Raw genomic sequence first — 16,747 nt, 5'->3', positions numbered from 1 at the left:
CACTAGAAGAATGTGGGCTACAAGCTATGAGTGCTACGTCTTCTTCGATTAATAAAAACGTTTTCCATACCATATACAACAAGGTGTTTAACTATAATCGTGGCAACAACTTACGTCGTTCTCTCCTTTACCCGTATCTGAACATAAATATATTTGTACACTGCCACAAGTGTATGATAGTGTCAAATTTAATGTGGACAACCTCTATGTCAAGTTTGGGAATTTCATATTGATCACGAGGCCAACTTACTTGACCTCAACTCTCAAGAGGAATATGTGTCGCCGCACAAATGAGGAGTAGAAGGTTTGACCAACTTATGCCACGAATCTCCACGAGATCAATTATGTGTCCACTATAAATATAGTAACTGAGTGTGGTTTAAATGTTAATGATTTGAAGGAGTATTTTATGGAAGATTACTTTAGTTTTCAAATACAAATGTATAGAAGTAGCTAAACTATGAATTTGGTCTATCCTAGGTTTTCAATGTAGGATTAGTGTAGAATTGGGTAAAGTAGCATGAATGAATTATTAACAATCATTCAATAACAAATTTTCAAATTCCAAGGTGATCTTATTAGTTTATTTATTTAAGTACCAGTGTTGATCTATTTTAATTACAAATCTAATAAGCGTTTAGAGTGGTATAATTTCTTCTTGTGTAAATTTTTTAAAATGTAAAAAAAAAATTGTTTGCATCTCAAAGATAAAATTGATAAAAAAAAGTTTAGCCCAAATATAAAATAATAACATTACTTGAAATGCTTAAAAATGCTTTAACCATGCAAATTTATTTCTTTTTATTGTAAATATTAGTTGACATTGAAATATTTTACTTATGAAGTAAATTTTTTATATAAATAAGTGCCATGATAAGTTCCTCCATGATTAATAAATTATGAAATTGCGAAATTATGGTTGATGTTTTGAAATGTATTTTTTCAAATTTGAAATATATTATATTCTAAATTGATTATAAGTAAAATAGATGAAGTAAAAATATAAAATTGGGTTTTTGTTTTTATTTATTTAATTATCAATTTTTTAAATATATCATACATTAAAAAATTGTAATTTATAGATTTAAAATTCCATCAATAATGTTTCACATGATACATTTTTAAAAAATTTAATATATTAAAATGAAATTATAGTAAATGAATTTATGAATTTACAAATGCTTATTTAGTTTAATTTTATTTTGTATGAATTTATTTTTGAAAAAATCATTAGATATTATTCATTTGTTTTTATGATTTTGCACTATATTTTGAATTTTTTCACTAAAACTGTCTATAAATAATCATTTATAGGGTTTATTGATCCAAAGATTCATATTCCTAGGGCATAATATTATTCATAGGGTTTATATGTAGGAATTTACAGGGTAAGTTCCTCAGACAAAAAACCAAAGGACACTGCTCACAAACAGATCACAGATCAATACACCAGTATTTTGACGTGGTTAAAACCCTTAAAGAGGGAAACAGTCCACGGCCTGAGCCAACGCGGCCACTTCAGGAAATTTATTAATAAAAGAATGAAAATCTACATATGCTTCTCTCATAGACGGATTACCCTACAAATGACCCTCCATGCTCTTTAAATAGAGATCATGGACCAATCGGGTGTTAAGCCACGGATCAAGTGTCGATAATACCGAGGAGAGAATGAACCATTGGATCACTACATATCGTGACCGCCGGATTGTAAGTTACAAAATGTACATAGTAAAGAAACACACTTTACCTAACTCTATACTAGATCAAGTTGCACTTAACTATTTCCTATGTGTCGGAATATCCTAACATCCCCCCTTAAGAACAACTTGGGATAGGATTAAAGGATTTTTCAAATATGACACAATAGGAGAAGGAAGGAGGCACTAGAGCCTATCCCCCCTTAGTGACAACTTCCTGAACTCCAACCATAAATCGAAGTTTAGTGAACTTCGCCACGGTGAGAGCCTTTGTAAAGATTTATGCAACTTGATCATCTGTTGAACAATATTGCACTTCAAGAACATGGTCGTGAATGAGCTTTCTGATGAAGTGCATGTGCAGTTCAATGTGTTTGCTGCGCTGATGTTGGACTGGATCTTTGCATAGCTAAATGGCAATTTGATTATCACACCAAAGTGTAGTCGGATGTTGCTACTGAAAGCCAAACTCTGACAGGATCTGACGAAGCCACAAGGCTTCCTTACTAGCTTCTACGGTACCAGGATACTCTGCTTCTGTTGAAGAAAGAGAAATGCCACCTTGTTTCTTGCAAGCCCATGTAATAGGTCCTGAACCAAGAGTGAAGACATAACCTGCAGTAGACTTCCGATCATCACGGTCACCAGCCCAATCGGAATTAGTTAAACCAACCAATAGAGGAGATGCTTCGGCACTGTAATGAATCCCAAACTGAACTGTACCTCGAACATAACGAAGTATTCTTTTAGCTGCTTTCCAATGACTTTCACGTGGGTTTTGCATAAACCGAGCAACAAGGCCAACAACAAAGGAAAGGTCAGGACGAGTATGGGTTAGATACAAAATTTTTCCTACAAGTTGACGGTATAAGGTAGCATCAACTTTAGGAGAAGTACAAGTGACTGAAAGTTTAACTCCAGACTGAAAGGGAGAAGGGGCTGGCTTACAGTCTTCAATGTGAAAATGGCGTAGAATATCACAAGCATACTTGGATTGGGAAAGGGAAATACCTTCCTTGGATTGTAAGACTTGAAGACCAAGAAAATAATGTAAGTGTCCTAAGTCTGTCATTTCAAACTTCCTTTTAAGGCTAGACTTCACATGGTTTATAAGGTTGGGATCACTACCAGTCACGATAAGATCATCAACATAAAGAACAAGAATGATAAGAGACTTGCCCACTTTCTTGGTGTAGACAGTATTGTCAGAATGACACCTAGTAAAGCCATTTTTTAAAAGAAAGTTATCCATTTTGGCATACCAAGCTCGAGGAGCTTGCTTGAGACCATAAAGGGATTTCTTAAGCCGACATACAAGGCTGGAGTCTGTTTGTATAAAGCCAATAGGTTGTTCCATATAGATTTCTTCATGCAAGTCCCCATGCAAGAAGGCGGATTTAACATCCATCTGATGGACTTCCAATTTGTAAGAGGCAGCAAGGGAAAGAACAAGGCGGATAGAGTTCATTTTGGCAACAGGGGAGAAGGTTTCAGTATAGTCAATGCCTTCAACTTGTGAAAAACCCTTAGCAACAAGACGAGCTTTATGTTTATCAACTTTCCCATCTGGTCCATACTTGGTTCTGTAAACCCATTTGCATCTAACAAGTTTTCGTCCCTTTGGTAGAGGGACAAGATCCCATGTATCACTTGCCAATAATGAATGATATTCTTCATTCATAGCTGCTTCCCAATCTGGATGGCCTGAAGCTTCTGCAAAGGTGTCAGGATCATAATTCATTGTAGCTTGAGCCAGTAAAGAAGAGGCTCTCTCGAACTGAGAACGTGTACGTCGCTGATCTGTAGGATCACCGACAAGATCACCTACTGCATCCCGAGTAGCACAAGCCCATTTTGGAAGCTGAGGAGCTGAAGGAGGATCCTGAGAAGGTGGGGGAGGATTTTCATCCTCGCTTTCATCATCTGAAGATCAAATATTTTCAAAAGTAGAAGAGATAGGGGGAGGTGGCACATCCGCCGAACTAGGCTCGCAGGTTGATATATTTCAGCAAACTTTACATCTCTTCTAATGATAACATTTTTGGACTTAAGTGGAATAAGTCTATATCCTTTAACATCTTCAGAATATCCAACGAAAATACATTTTTCACTCTTAGGTTATAAAGCTTTATGTTTCTCATCTGGAATATGGGCCCATGCTTCACTTCCAAAAACACGAAAGTGACTTACATCTGGTTTGATTGAGCTCCATGCTTCTTCTGGAGTGATATTCTTTAAAACCTTAGTAGGAGTGTGATTTATTATGTAATTTGCACAGTTAATTGCTTCTACCCAATAATTAAGACTAAGTCCTTTAGATTGAAGCATACAATTAGCCATTTCCTTTAAGGTGCAATTCTTCCTTTCAGCTACACCATTTTGTTGTGGAGTATATAGAACAATATGTTGCATTTGAATTCCATTCTCAGTGCAAAAGTTGATGAATGTGTTTTTAACATATTCTCTGCCATTATCAGATCTTAGCTTAAGAATTTGATGTCCAAATTGTTTTTCAACAAAGGCCTTAAAGGCCAAGAACATGTTAAATACTTCACTCTTGAGTTTTAAGAAGTATACCCAAGTGCGTCTGGAGAAATCATCAATGAAAGTTAAGAAATACTTGTAGCCATAGAATGAAGCAACTGGAAGTGGACAACATAAATCACTATGCACGAGCTGTAAAGGGGCTGAGGCGTGCCAAGAGGCACGTTTTTCAAAACTATCTCGATGATATTTTCCAAGTAAACATCCAGAACAAACACCATCTCTGCAAGATACCATTGGAAGACCTGTCACCATATTTTCTTTACATAGATTCTGAAGAGAGCGATAGTTTAGGTGACCAAATCGCTCATGCCAAAGTTTGCTCACTTCATCATTATGAGCAACAAATACTGAGGGAAGATTTGATGACTCAAAGTTGTGAAACTTATACAACCTTGTAGAATCATCAACAATGCCAGTAGCTAAAATCTGTCTAGGATCTCTTAGGTCCTTAATTACAACATCGTGAGGTGAAAATTCAACGATTTTACCTTCACCTGAATGGGTTATCTGATATACAGATAGACGGTTGTAGGATAAGGTTGGAACACATAATACATCATTAAACTGACCATTGTCTAGATGAACAGTTCCAGTCCCTACAACACTAAGAGATCTATCATCACCAACATATATATTTTTGGTGTTACAATCATTTAAAGAAGAAAACATGGCTTTGTTTTTGGCCATGTGATAAGAAGCTCTAGAATCAATGAGCCACTCATCAGAATGAGAAGAAGAAGATACATTTAGTACATAGCCAAACTCAGATGCTTGACAACCACATGCAGAAAGTGCCATTCCTGAAGATGAAGTTGAAGTTGAAGATTGCTCCAAATGGATGTTATGCTTCTTCATTGTTGCTTCCAAGGCTTCCATCTTCTTAAAGCATTTGGATTCTAAGTGGCCATCTCGATTACAAAAGTTGCAATGTCTATCAGTCTTCTTCCCTTTGTTTTTATTTGTCTTATCATTTTGTTGAAATGATTTTTCATTTTGAGGTTGAAATTGCTTAGGACCCTTGTTTGGTTTAGGACCATTCTTTTTAGGATACAACTTATTAGGATTCTTTGGATTTGGTCGCTGCTGGGCGGCTAACGATTTCTTAGAAGAGTTTCCAAGATGAAGAAGACCAAGGTGTAAGAGTTTTTCTTGTTCTCTTATTAAAGAATCACAAAAGGAATCAAAGGAAGGGGACTTGTAGGTTTGTCCTTGAGAAATGAAGGCTTCTGTTGTAGAATGGAAGATGGAAACAAACACAGAATAGGCTAGTCCCAACTTAGTAAGAATGGAGTAGATAAGGCTACTATCTTCTTTCTTAACCTTAACACCTTCCAAGAGAAGTCTAAGGGTCTTGAACTTGGACAAAAAATCTTCAATGCAAGAAAAATTATTGGGGTCCAATGTAAGAAATTCATTTTCAAGTTGATGGGCTTTAAGTTCATTTTTAATTCCAAAGACTTTAGTAATCTGTTTCATTACTTCATCAGGAGTATCAAGTTCTGCAATATGGAATCTAAGATCTGGAGAAATAGACATCCCTATCAACCCACGTGCTTGGTCTGGCCTATTTTTCCATTTAGCTGCCTTGTCTTCATTTTTCGGTTTGGTCTCTTGGCCTGTGGCTATTCTGTAAATACCTTTACTTCTAAGTAAATCCACAATGTAGGACCACCATTGGAAGTAGTTGGTGTTGTCAAGAATAACTTGGCATGGGATTTCCATTTTTTTTTTAAATTGAAGCTATAGATGTGGAAACTAAGTGTTTCAATGGAAAGATCTCGAAAAATTAGGCTGTTTAAAAAAAAAAGGTTCTGAAAATGGCTTCCGGATGAAGAAGTTATGGCTTTTTGAAGAAAATTTGATGAAGTCGCCAACGAAGTGTGGGAATGTGTGGAAATGAAAAATTCCCCCCCACAAAATGGAGACTTGAACCCAAGACCTATACTCTCATAAATTAGCTTTGCACCAAGTGAGCTATACAAAAAGTTTGAGAGAGAGAGGGGGGGGGGGGGAGGGTTGATGCTTTGGGTTGCGTGCTTTCTTTGAGAAAGCTCTTTTTCCCTACAAAACAAAAAACACAAAACCCAACACGGACATACAAAAAAAACGAACCTTGCGGCTCGAAGTTAGCTTTAGCCAGAAACTAAATATTTTCAAAAACGAACCTTGCGGTTCGAAGTTAGCTTTAGCCGGAAACTAAATATTTTCCTCAATGTTTCTGATTTTCTGAGATCACACTAAGGCGCAGCGGAAAAGAGCATACGCATGAGAAAAATCCTTCCTTTCTGTTTCTGATTTGCCCAGATCGCATAGAGTCGCAGGGCAAAGAGCATACGCAGAAATGAAAGGTATAGATCCGGTAATAAAAAAAGCTAAATAAACCGAAAACCGAAATAAACAGAGAGAAAATAACTGTAAACTGCAAATAAACACTGTATACCTCCAGATCTTAAAAATGACGCAGCTAGGGCTACCGGAAACCTTTTCGCGTGAAACGAAAGGGGTTCCTCACTGGAACAGATGCTCCCAACACAACAGAGTAGTCCTCTCGGCCCGAAAGCAGTCAAAAACAGTATATCTAGGAAACGGTAGTCGGATGCAGTTCTACCTGCTTCAGATTTGGATCACCAACGGATGCAACCCTCAAATAGCTCTGATACCATGTAGGAATTTACAGGGTAAGTTCCTCAGACAGAACAACAAAGGACACCGCTCACAAACAGATCACAGATCAATACACCAGTATTTTGACGTGGTTAAAACGCTCAAAGAGGGAAACAGTCCACGGCCTGAGCCAACGCGGCCACTTCAGGCAATTTATTAATAAAAGAATGAAAATTTACGTATGCTTCTCTCATAGATGGATTACCCTAAAAATGACCCTCCATGCTCTTTAAATAGAGATCATGGACCAATCGGGTGCTAAGCCACGGATCAAGTGTCGGTAATACCGAGGAGAGAATGAACCGTCGGATCACTACATATCGTGACCGTCGGATTATAAGTTACAAAATGTACAGAGTAAAGAAACAAACTTTACCTAACTCTATACTAGACCAAGTTGTAATTAACTATTTCTTATGTGTCGGAATATCCTAACATTATAATATTAATATTTAGGTTTAATATAAATCCATCGGGTTTATAATCATGGTCCGACATCACATTGTGATACAAATTTTCTTAATATGAAAATCAACCAATGTCACATTGTGACAAGCATTGTCTCAATATGGAAATCAACCATGGTTAACCATGTTCCAACGTCGCATTGTGACAAATGTTCTCTCAACCATGGTCAATCATGGTAAACCATAGTCAATAACCATGGTCACATTGTGATAAAGAGCCTCTTGGTCCAATGCCACATTGTCGCAACCATGGTCATCCATGGTCAACCATGGTTCAAAGTCACATTGTGATAAAGATTGTCTCGATATAGAGATAAACCATGGTCAATGATAGTAAGAGATTTTCCAATGTGGAATTGTCACAAACATTGTCTCAATATGAAAATCAATCGTGGTCAACCATATTCCAACATCGCATTTTGACAAATATTTATTTAAGGGTTTATAATATTTACCTTCGGGTTTATATAGCTTGGGTTTATAATATTTATCCCTTGGGTTTAATATTATTCCCATGGGTTTATAATCCCTTGGGTTCATTATTCCCTTGGGTTTATAATATTTATCTTAGGGTTTATATAGCTTGGGTTTATAATATTAATCCCTTGGGTTTAATATTATTCCCTTGGTTTTATATTATCAATCCATTGGGTTTTTAATCCTTTGGTTTTTTAGTATTAATCCCTTAGATTTATAATAACAATCCCTTTAGGGTCTATATACCTTGCATTTATAATATTAATACCCTAGGTTTATATACATTTGGGTTTTAGAATTAATCCCTTGGGTTTATTCTTCACTTCGGTTTATAATTCTTGGGTTTATTTGGTTCACATTCCTAGGGTATAATATTATTCATAAGGTTTATAATATTAATCCTAGGGTTTAATATAAATTGATTGGGTTTACAATCATGATTATCCATGGTCAACGATGGTCCAATGTCACAGCGTACCAAAGATTGTCTCGATATGAAAATGAACCATGGTCAACCATGGTCCAACATCACATTGCGACAAACATCATCTCAGTATGAAAATCAATGATGGTAAATCATGGTCAAAATTGTTTATTTTAGGGTTTATATTATTTATCCCCCGAGTTTAATATTATTCCTCTAACATTTACAGTTATATCAAGAGTTAAATCAATAGATGGTTTGCATATTTCACCGCCTTTTTCTTTTCAACATTATCAAAAAATGAAAAACAATGTGAAAAGGGATTGGTTGGAAAGCATGAATGTTCGTTATCATTATCTTGTTGATTTCAATTGGTGCATCTTTTGTCATCGGTCTCGATGTGTTTTGGAAAAGGCTAGCGTTTAATACGTGTGTTCTGGTAGTGTTTAAAGTTGAATTTCATATCAACCACATTTAAATTGTTGTTTGACTTTTATTAAATGTTTATTTCATAATTATTTATTAAATGAGTATTATATTAAATTATTACTAAAATAATTGTTGTTAGTGTCTTTATTTATTTATTATTACTATTATTAATTATTATACTTAATATAATAGTAATAATATTATAATTATTATTATTATTTAATATAATAGTAATAATATAATATTAAATATTATTAATACGGTTTTTATATTAATATTAATATTATTGATAATAACATTAATTTTTAATATTATTGATACGTGTATCAGGGCTTATCAACCACATTTATTAATTTGGTTGTGCTAGTTATATATTAAATAAATAAGTTATGTATGAAATAAACAAATAAAATTTTAAATAAATAACAGTAATTTTTTTCTCACTTTTCATCTTCCTAAACTTCTTAATTATATTCAATAAATATGTTATGCACATAATAACTTCTTAATTATATATTCAATAAATATGTTACGCACAGAATAATATCATCTAGATAAAGCTAAGTTATAGATGTGAAACTTTGTCTTCTGCATGGAGTCTTGTAAACTTGAAAACCTTTTTCAAACTTTTAAAACTAACCAAATCTTCATAAGTTTGAACAAAGTATTCATATATATTTCCTCAAATTGTCTTACTTCTTTTGTATAACAAGATTACCATTCTAGTAACACCTATATCTTAAAAAAGAAAAGAAAAGAGAATTAGAACAACCAATTTTCGTTGACTAAGTGATAATAACTAGGGTTCACTCAAACTGTTCTAAGATATGCTCAACTATATTGTTCCTTTTATTATGAAAGTAATTTGGATGTGTAGTTTTACCTTATTTTGACATTTTCATAACCATGGCTACTATTTTTGTTTTTTTTTTTTCCTAGCTAAGCCCAATCTAAATAAGAGTCATCCCTAATGCTGAATAGAAAAATGATTTTATCACCTTATTTTAAGGTTTTCAAAATCATGGCTATTAATTTTGTCTTTTTTTTTTTAGCTAAGTGGAGCCTAAGTGGAGGTCAACCTTAATTTTGAATAGAAAAATGATTTTCCCACCCACATACAAGATCCTATCACTACAAGTATGTGAGTGTTGATCGAGACTAGATGTCCCATAGGACAGTTTTTATTCCCCACATGTGGCTCCCACCCTCAACTCCACTCCGTCAAATTTGAACTAGTAATCTAATGATTACTAAACCCCACACACATAACTCATCTATATACCAATGGTAGGTATCGCTAATACTTTATTAATTTTTTTATAAAAGATATCATAAAGAGACTTTCCACTCAATAGAATTTCTTATTTTTTTTAAATTTGGACATAGTTTTAAAAGAAAGACTTGAAAGAGAACATCTTATGTATAAAATTCTATTGTTTTAAGAGAAGATTGTTTTGAACTAGAAATGTATTTTTAATGATCTGAAATAATTAAAAGTAAAATATTTTTTTTTTAAGGCTTAGTCTAACTTATAGATTAAATATATTTTTTCACTAGAATTTAGCAAAATAATTTCAAGAAAGAATGTGATTTTTTGTTTCTTTAAATTATTACTTTAATAACCCTATTATAAATTATTAAATTCATATTTATAATAATGATATAGAATATAATACTATGATATAGGATTATCGCCTTAATCCCATATCATAATACTATCACCTATATTAGAGATAATATAATTATATTAATTATATATTATAATATATATTAGAATAATATATTACTAATCATACTATTCTAATAGAAATATAATTATATATTATAGTAATACTACTATAGTATCATATAGGTAATAATATAGGTACTCTCTCCATGGATGTTTGGTACTCTCTGCCACTAGTTTCGTTAAATCCTAGAACCAGAGTTGTTGCCTTCTGTCACTTCTTTCTATGAGAGAGTCATTTTCATGACTATCTGAATGGGTTAAAATTCCCCACTTTAATTATAATCATTAATATTATGTATATAGTATTATATATACTATTATAGGTACTATAGGAATAATAATATAGTAATATATATAATATAATATATATACTAATAATATTATATAGGGATATAGAGTATTCTATTAGGTATATATACCTTACTATAGTATCCCCTTATATATATTAATATACCTTATGAGGGATATAATAATATAAGTGATATATATATTATTATATTATATACTAGTATATATTAGTTACCAAGGTGATAGCCGCAACAACCAAGATATGATCCTCCCTTTAAAAAGTTCCAAATTCAGGCAATAAAGACCAAAGAAATCAAAATTTACCCAAACGTCCAAAAAGAATGGATTTATCTAAACCCAAAATAGAAGGGTCCCTATGATTTTGTGAAAAATCTAGGTGAGGGGTTGTGTTTTACCACAACAATGGTGACATACTATGAAGAACCGATTATCTTTGTAAAATTGATGATAAAATTCAAAGAAAAAATGAATAGAAGTTAAATTAAATCAAATTGCTAGGATTTAGACTTTTCTTTGGAACTCTTAACAAAATCAAAATACTATCATTTTTTGTATCTCGTAAATATTGATTATAATAGTCATAATTGACAATAACTTTTAAATTGATGACAATTTAAAGTTAAATGACAAAATCATGTTGCTTTGTTTACTTATACAGATGACCTCTTATAATCATAGGTAGAGTCATTGCTACTAGCAAGCATCCATAGCCTCGGCAGGGTTACTTCTTTGCCCAAGATGTCAGTATCACAATATGTAATACATGATACTATATTATATGGGTAATAGATTATCATTATATCACTATTAATATGATATACTATATATTACTATATAATCAATATATAGTTAGTAATATCTAAGACTATATATATGTGCGTGTGTGTGTGTATATACATACATATATATGTATATGTACATATATATACACATATACATACACACACACATATATATATATCATCCATCCATATATATATATATATGGTGCTATATATTATAATATGATTAATAATATTAATGCATTTGTTACAATATTATGATTATGTAAAGGGATAGCCAAAGCATGGAATTTAAATTGATCCCTACAATTGGAAGGTGAATCATTCCTTTGCAACCAAATCAGTGGGAAATTATTGAGAGAAAAGATAATAATTTGATTTATTACATGTGCTTATATTCATGTTTAACATTTTGTTGGTAATAATATCAATTCTCATTGAATCAAGTTGTTATGTCTGACGTTTTGTGTAATCTTTGTTCTGAATATTGATAGAAGAAAGAATGCAAGCGTCTTGTCATTGTACTTAGAATTTTAGAACCAAAATATAAGATTCATTCAACCCTATAGATTGTGGGTAAAAGTTGGGCATGTGAATTTCCCACACCATATAACACCATATATAAATTTCCCACCTAGGCTTTAAAACACAGTGTAATCTACCATGTGATTACAACTTGTACATAATTGTAGATAAATAATGCACATTCAATCATTACAGTGTATCAAAGTTTTGTATAATAGGATACCCTATCTATATATATATATATATATATATATATATATATATATAATATCATTAATATATAATATATTATTACCCTTATCATCATTATACAGGGTATACCCTATATATACTAGTATCCATTTATCCCTACTAAGGGTATCCCTATATATTATTATTAATATATATATCCCTTATAATATAGGACACTATTAGGATACCCCTATTATAGTGTAATAGGGATATATATAAGTATTAGGGCATCTATATTAATAGCCTCTAATAATAGGGTACCCTATATATATATGGGGATATAATAATATTATTATATTAGGATATCCTATATAATATATTATCCCCTAGGATATTATAGGATAATATATACCCTAGGTATATAGGGATACTAATATATAGGGTATAGTATAATCCCATATAGGGGTATACCCTATCACTTATTATGTGTAGTGTTCCATAACCCATAGATATAAAATGTAAATTAGGTTTACAAATATTATAAATGTAATAAACTAGATTAAAGAGACAATTAAGATGAGATATGTGAAATATACCTTTGTGTTATGATAATTATGGGAGGTGTTTGTAGCACAGTTTTCATCCATTTTGAGGAACCTTTTTGGAATTAAATTTAGCTATTCACCCAAGATTGCATAAGGACTTGCAAAGTCTCAGGTGTTGGGGAGACATTGGGCGTTCACTTCTATCAAGAGTGTAAGTTTTTCTCTTTTGACTCCCTCATATAGCCTATTATCATTCCTCTTTTATCACAATAATTTGCATTGAGGGAATCAAATGCTAATAAGGTGTGGTGTTGTTGAATTCAATGATTAACAATACATTATCTCTCTCAAATTCTACAATGCCCAATATAGAAATGATTTATTTATTAATATTAGTAATCCAATATAATATTACTAACTATGGTATAATATAATATTATAGCGGATTATTAGAATATATTGTACTAGTACCATATATATAATATTAATATTCTAGTAATAGTAGAGCAAATTTATACTCGTGGAACTACTCGCAAATTGACATTGACATAATTTATTAGAGAAATAAACAATACTCACTACAAACTTTAGCATTCACTAACTCCACGACAATCTCTTTGTCTCCATATAACTCATTTTGTTTCAATTAGACCTCATGATTTAGAATTTTTGAAGTCGATGGATGCGTGGACTTGTGGAGTTTCAAATCTTGGGTTCTGATTTGTTTCTTTTATATGAGTTTTCATAGTTTGTATTTTTGTTCCAAACCTTTTGTTCTTATTTATTGCTTTTATATGTGTTTTCATAGTTTATATTTTCTTTTATATGTGTTTTCACAGTTTGCATACTAAATCTATACTACACAGCATACACAATTTACATTTTCTGGGAATTTATTTTGTTTATTTCTATATCTAAAAGTTTTTTTTGTGTAAATGAGTTGTTGCCATTTTTGTAGTTCACACAATTGTCAAATTTTTCCCCTTTTTCTTATTCCAAAAGTCCCTATGAATATAGTCCCATTAGCTTATGAGGTACAATATGATTCTAGTTGTATTTATTGTGTGCATTCTTATGATGGGGTTAGTAAGAGGGTAGAGTTTATTTTTGTCTGTTATAATGAGGTTAGTAAGGGCAAATAAACAAAAATAGACTCTACCCATTGGTATGTTTTTCAAAATACAAATGGGTATTAGGGACAATAAAGTATGAAATGGAGGAAAATAAGTTCTTGAGACCATGTATAAAGGTTATTTGGCTTATTACCCATGAAGAAGCCCCTAAACTATCTCATGGATCCTTTTTAAAGGATTTCTTCCATTTAGGGGGATATGTGTGCGATTTGGAGGTTTTGAGCACCATAGTTAGATCTCAATGCCTTTAGTTTCAAATCAACACTATTGGGAAGTTCTGAAAACCATCTAGTACATTTAAGTAATTGACTATAGTTAGGAAAGATACCCAATCTCTCTTTCAATATTCACAATATCAAGTTTTGTGATCTAGTACTAAAATAACTACACATGAATTTTACAGGGTATATTTGAATTTTAGTTCAATAAATGCAAAATTTACACAATAATAATGGGTGTTAGAGTCTATATATGAGTAAGGGGAGTAAATGAGGACAACATGGGCTAAATGAACCTCCTATAGCTCAAGCCCAATAAAAAAGACCCAGGGCCACCATGTTAACTGTCCAACTTTTGGGTTTGATATGGTGCAGATAGGAGGCTTTTCTTACCATAGTTAGGCTTTGTAGACTATGGATTTGAAATTCCAAAGAATTCACATAAGTTCGTCATTTTTCAAGATAGGGAAAGTGTTACATAGCTACAACTTTCTTGGGATTAACCCATAATCCATCATAAAGTTTGTATTGAAACTCAAGAGCCTCAAAAGTACATTTTGAGTGCTTCATGAATAAGTTGCTTTCCCTCTACATTCACAAGGACCTATCAAAATGCTTTGTGTGTAATTCCTATGCTCTAGTTATTGTCACTAAAATTTCCTAGGAAAAGTTTGGAAAACTTTTTCTAAAGGATCTAAAAATCAGATGAAGACTAATTACTATAACTTAATACCATTAAGCTATATTACTAGTATCTATTAGATATAATTAATATACCTACAATAACTATATATTATTATAATATAATATGATCCAATTATTAATATGATATAATATATTAATATATTATATAAGGTATTATAATACCTATAATATATAGCACATCATTAATATATATCCCTATTATATCTCTATATATTAATATATAAAGTATATTATATTATAACTTATATAGTAATAATAAGTATCCCTAATGATAGGTATATTAACCCTAACAGTAATTATCTTTTTGTATAGTAATTAGATATTGTGAGATACTCACTATTAATAATAACCTTAATCTTAAGAGAATTCTTTGGCTTAAATTACATGATAGTATATTTGTCGAGGCATTTGTCCTCACGATGAACCATACTGGTTGGCTCGAAACACGTCAACAAATATACCATCATGTGATTTAAGCCGAAAAATTCTCTTAATCTTGACATGGATCACAAAAATCTCAACTCAACGTTAGCCTTATAAAAAAAGATAAACATAATAAAATATATATATATAAAATAAAAAATATAACTAATAAAATATATAAAGAGAGAGATAAAGAGAGAGATGATCTTGGATTATTGAAAAAAATCCAATAAATTACGCCTTTAAGAAAACAAAATCAGCTAAGCTTGTATACACCACTGCTGTTCACAAACTTAATTAATAAAATCTTAAAATTATAAAATTTTATTTGTTGAACCAAACTGGAGTCAAAGTCAAAGTAACGCTGGCATTGACACGGGAAAGAGAACCAATAAAATCTTAAAATTTTATTTATTGAACCAAACTGGAGTCAAAGTCAAAGTAACGCTGGCATTGAAGGAAAGAGAACCGTGAATACATATAGCGCGAAATACCAACGGACTTTTTGGCCTTTTTATCTTAAACGTGAATGTGGTCAAGTGGAATCCCGTTATACCCGCTCCACACCCCAAAAAATATCAAAAAGGTTCGTATCGGACTTGAATTGACTATCGTGGGTTATTTTTTTCCTTGGTGGACAATGTGCCTAAAACTTCGAACCTTGTTCTCATTCTTATATATAGAATATGCAATTCAATTACTCAAATCTATATATACAGAATTGCAGGAACAACGTTCGCATCCCCTGCAGTCTCCTTTCTTTGTTCAGTGACCACCAGAATTCTACTTCCGACGAAGGGATTCTTCGTGATGGGGCAAATTATTAGGCTCTTCTACATCATCCTACTTCTCCTCATACTCATTGCTTTTCCTGCCAATGCACTCCAGGTTCCACACACTGTGTGCTTTTTCGACTTCAACTATACGCACGGTAGTACGTTAGACAGCAATCTGAATACAGTCTTTAATAGTCTTGTTCAACACACCTCCCAAACTGGTTTTAACACTTGTGTGGAAGGCCAAATATATGGCCTCCTCCAATGTTCCAGGGACACAACAGCCGAACAGTGCCGCAACTGCTCCCATAGAGCAGTCATTACAATTCGGCATAAGTGTGGGAATACCGGCGGTGGTTTAATTTTGTTGGATGACTGCTTCTTACGTTATGAAAAATATGATTTCTTCGGACAAATGTCTACTGGTGGATGAATTATAATCGATGTAATGTATCCACCCCCGATGCTTTTAACGCGGCGGTTGAGAGCCTATTAACCAATTTGTCAGTTGAAGCAGCGTCTGGATCTAAGTTATATGCTTCGGGAACAAGTACAGTCTCCCTGTCTCGAAGGATTTACAGTGTGGTGCAGTGCACGAGAGATATATCGAGTATCCAATGCAAAATATGTCTCTTAAGCGCAATCAATTTTATTTTATCAAGAATTCCTGGAAGCGCAGGAGCTACGGTTTTGAGCAAAAGATGCAGCTATTGCACCAACGAA

General features: G+C 32.5%; 1 protein-coding gene across 1 annotated transcript; it reads left to right on the top strand.

The window, feature by feature from the left end:
• Positions 1 to 16,058: 16,058 nt before the first annotated feature.
• Positions 16,059 to 16,457, top strand: LOC149213351 (cysteine-rich repeat secretory protein 55-like). The gene has a single exon (XM_089388991.1). The coding sequence runs from the start codon at positions 16,059 to 16,061 to the stop codon at positions 16,455 to 16,457; it is 399 nt and encodes a 132-aa protein (XP_089245117.1).
• Positions 16,458 to 16,747: the final 290 nt, after the last annotated feature.

Source organism: Pinus tabuliformis, chromosome 1_1 (genome assembly GCF_031772625.1).
Source record: "Pinus tabuliformis cultivar Carrire ecotype Pingquan chromosome 1_1, CPIR1, whole genome shotgun sequence".
Taxonomy (NCBI): Eukaryota; Viridiplantae; Streptophyta; class Pinopsida; order Pinales; family Pinaceae; genus Pinus; species Pinus tabuliformis.
Note: the sequence above shows the minus strand (reverse complement) of the source record. Positions and strands in the feature narration are given on the sequence as shown.

What these genes read in the sequence shown, in the direction of transcription:
- LOC149213351 (XM_089388991.1), top strand. Translation starts at nt 16,059, where the DNA reads ATGGGGCAAATTATTAGGCTCTTCTACATCATCCTACTTCTCCTCATA.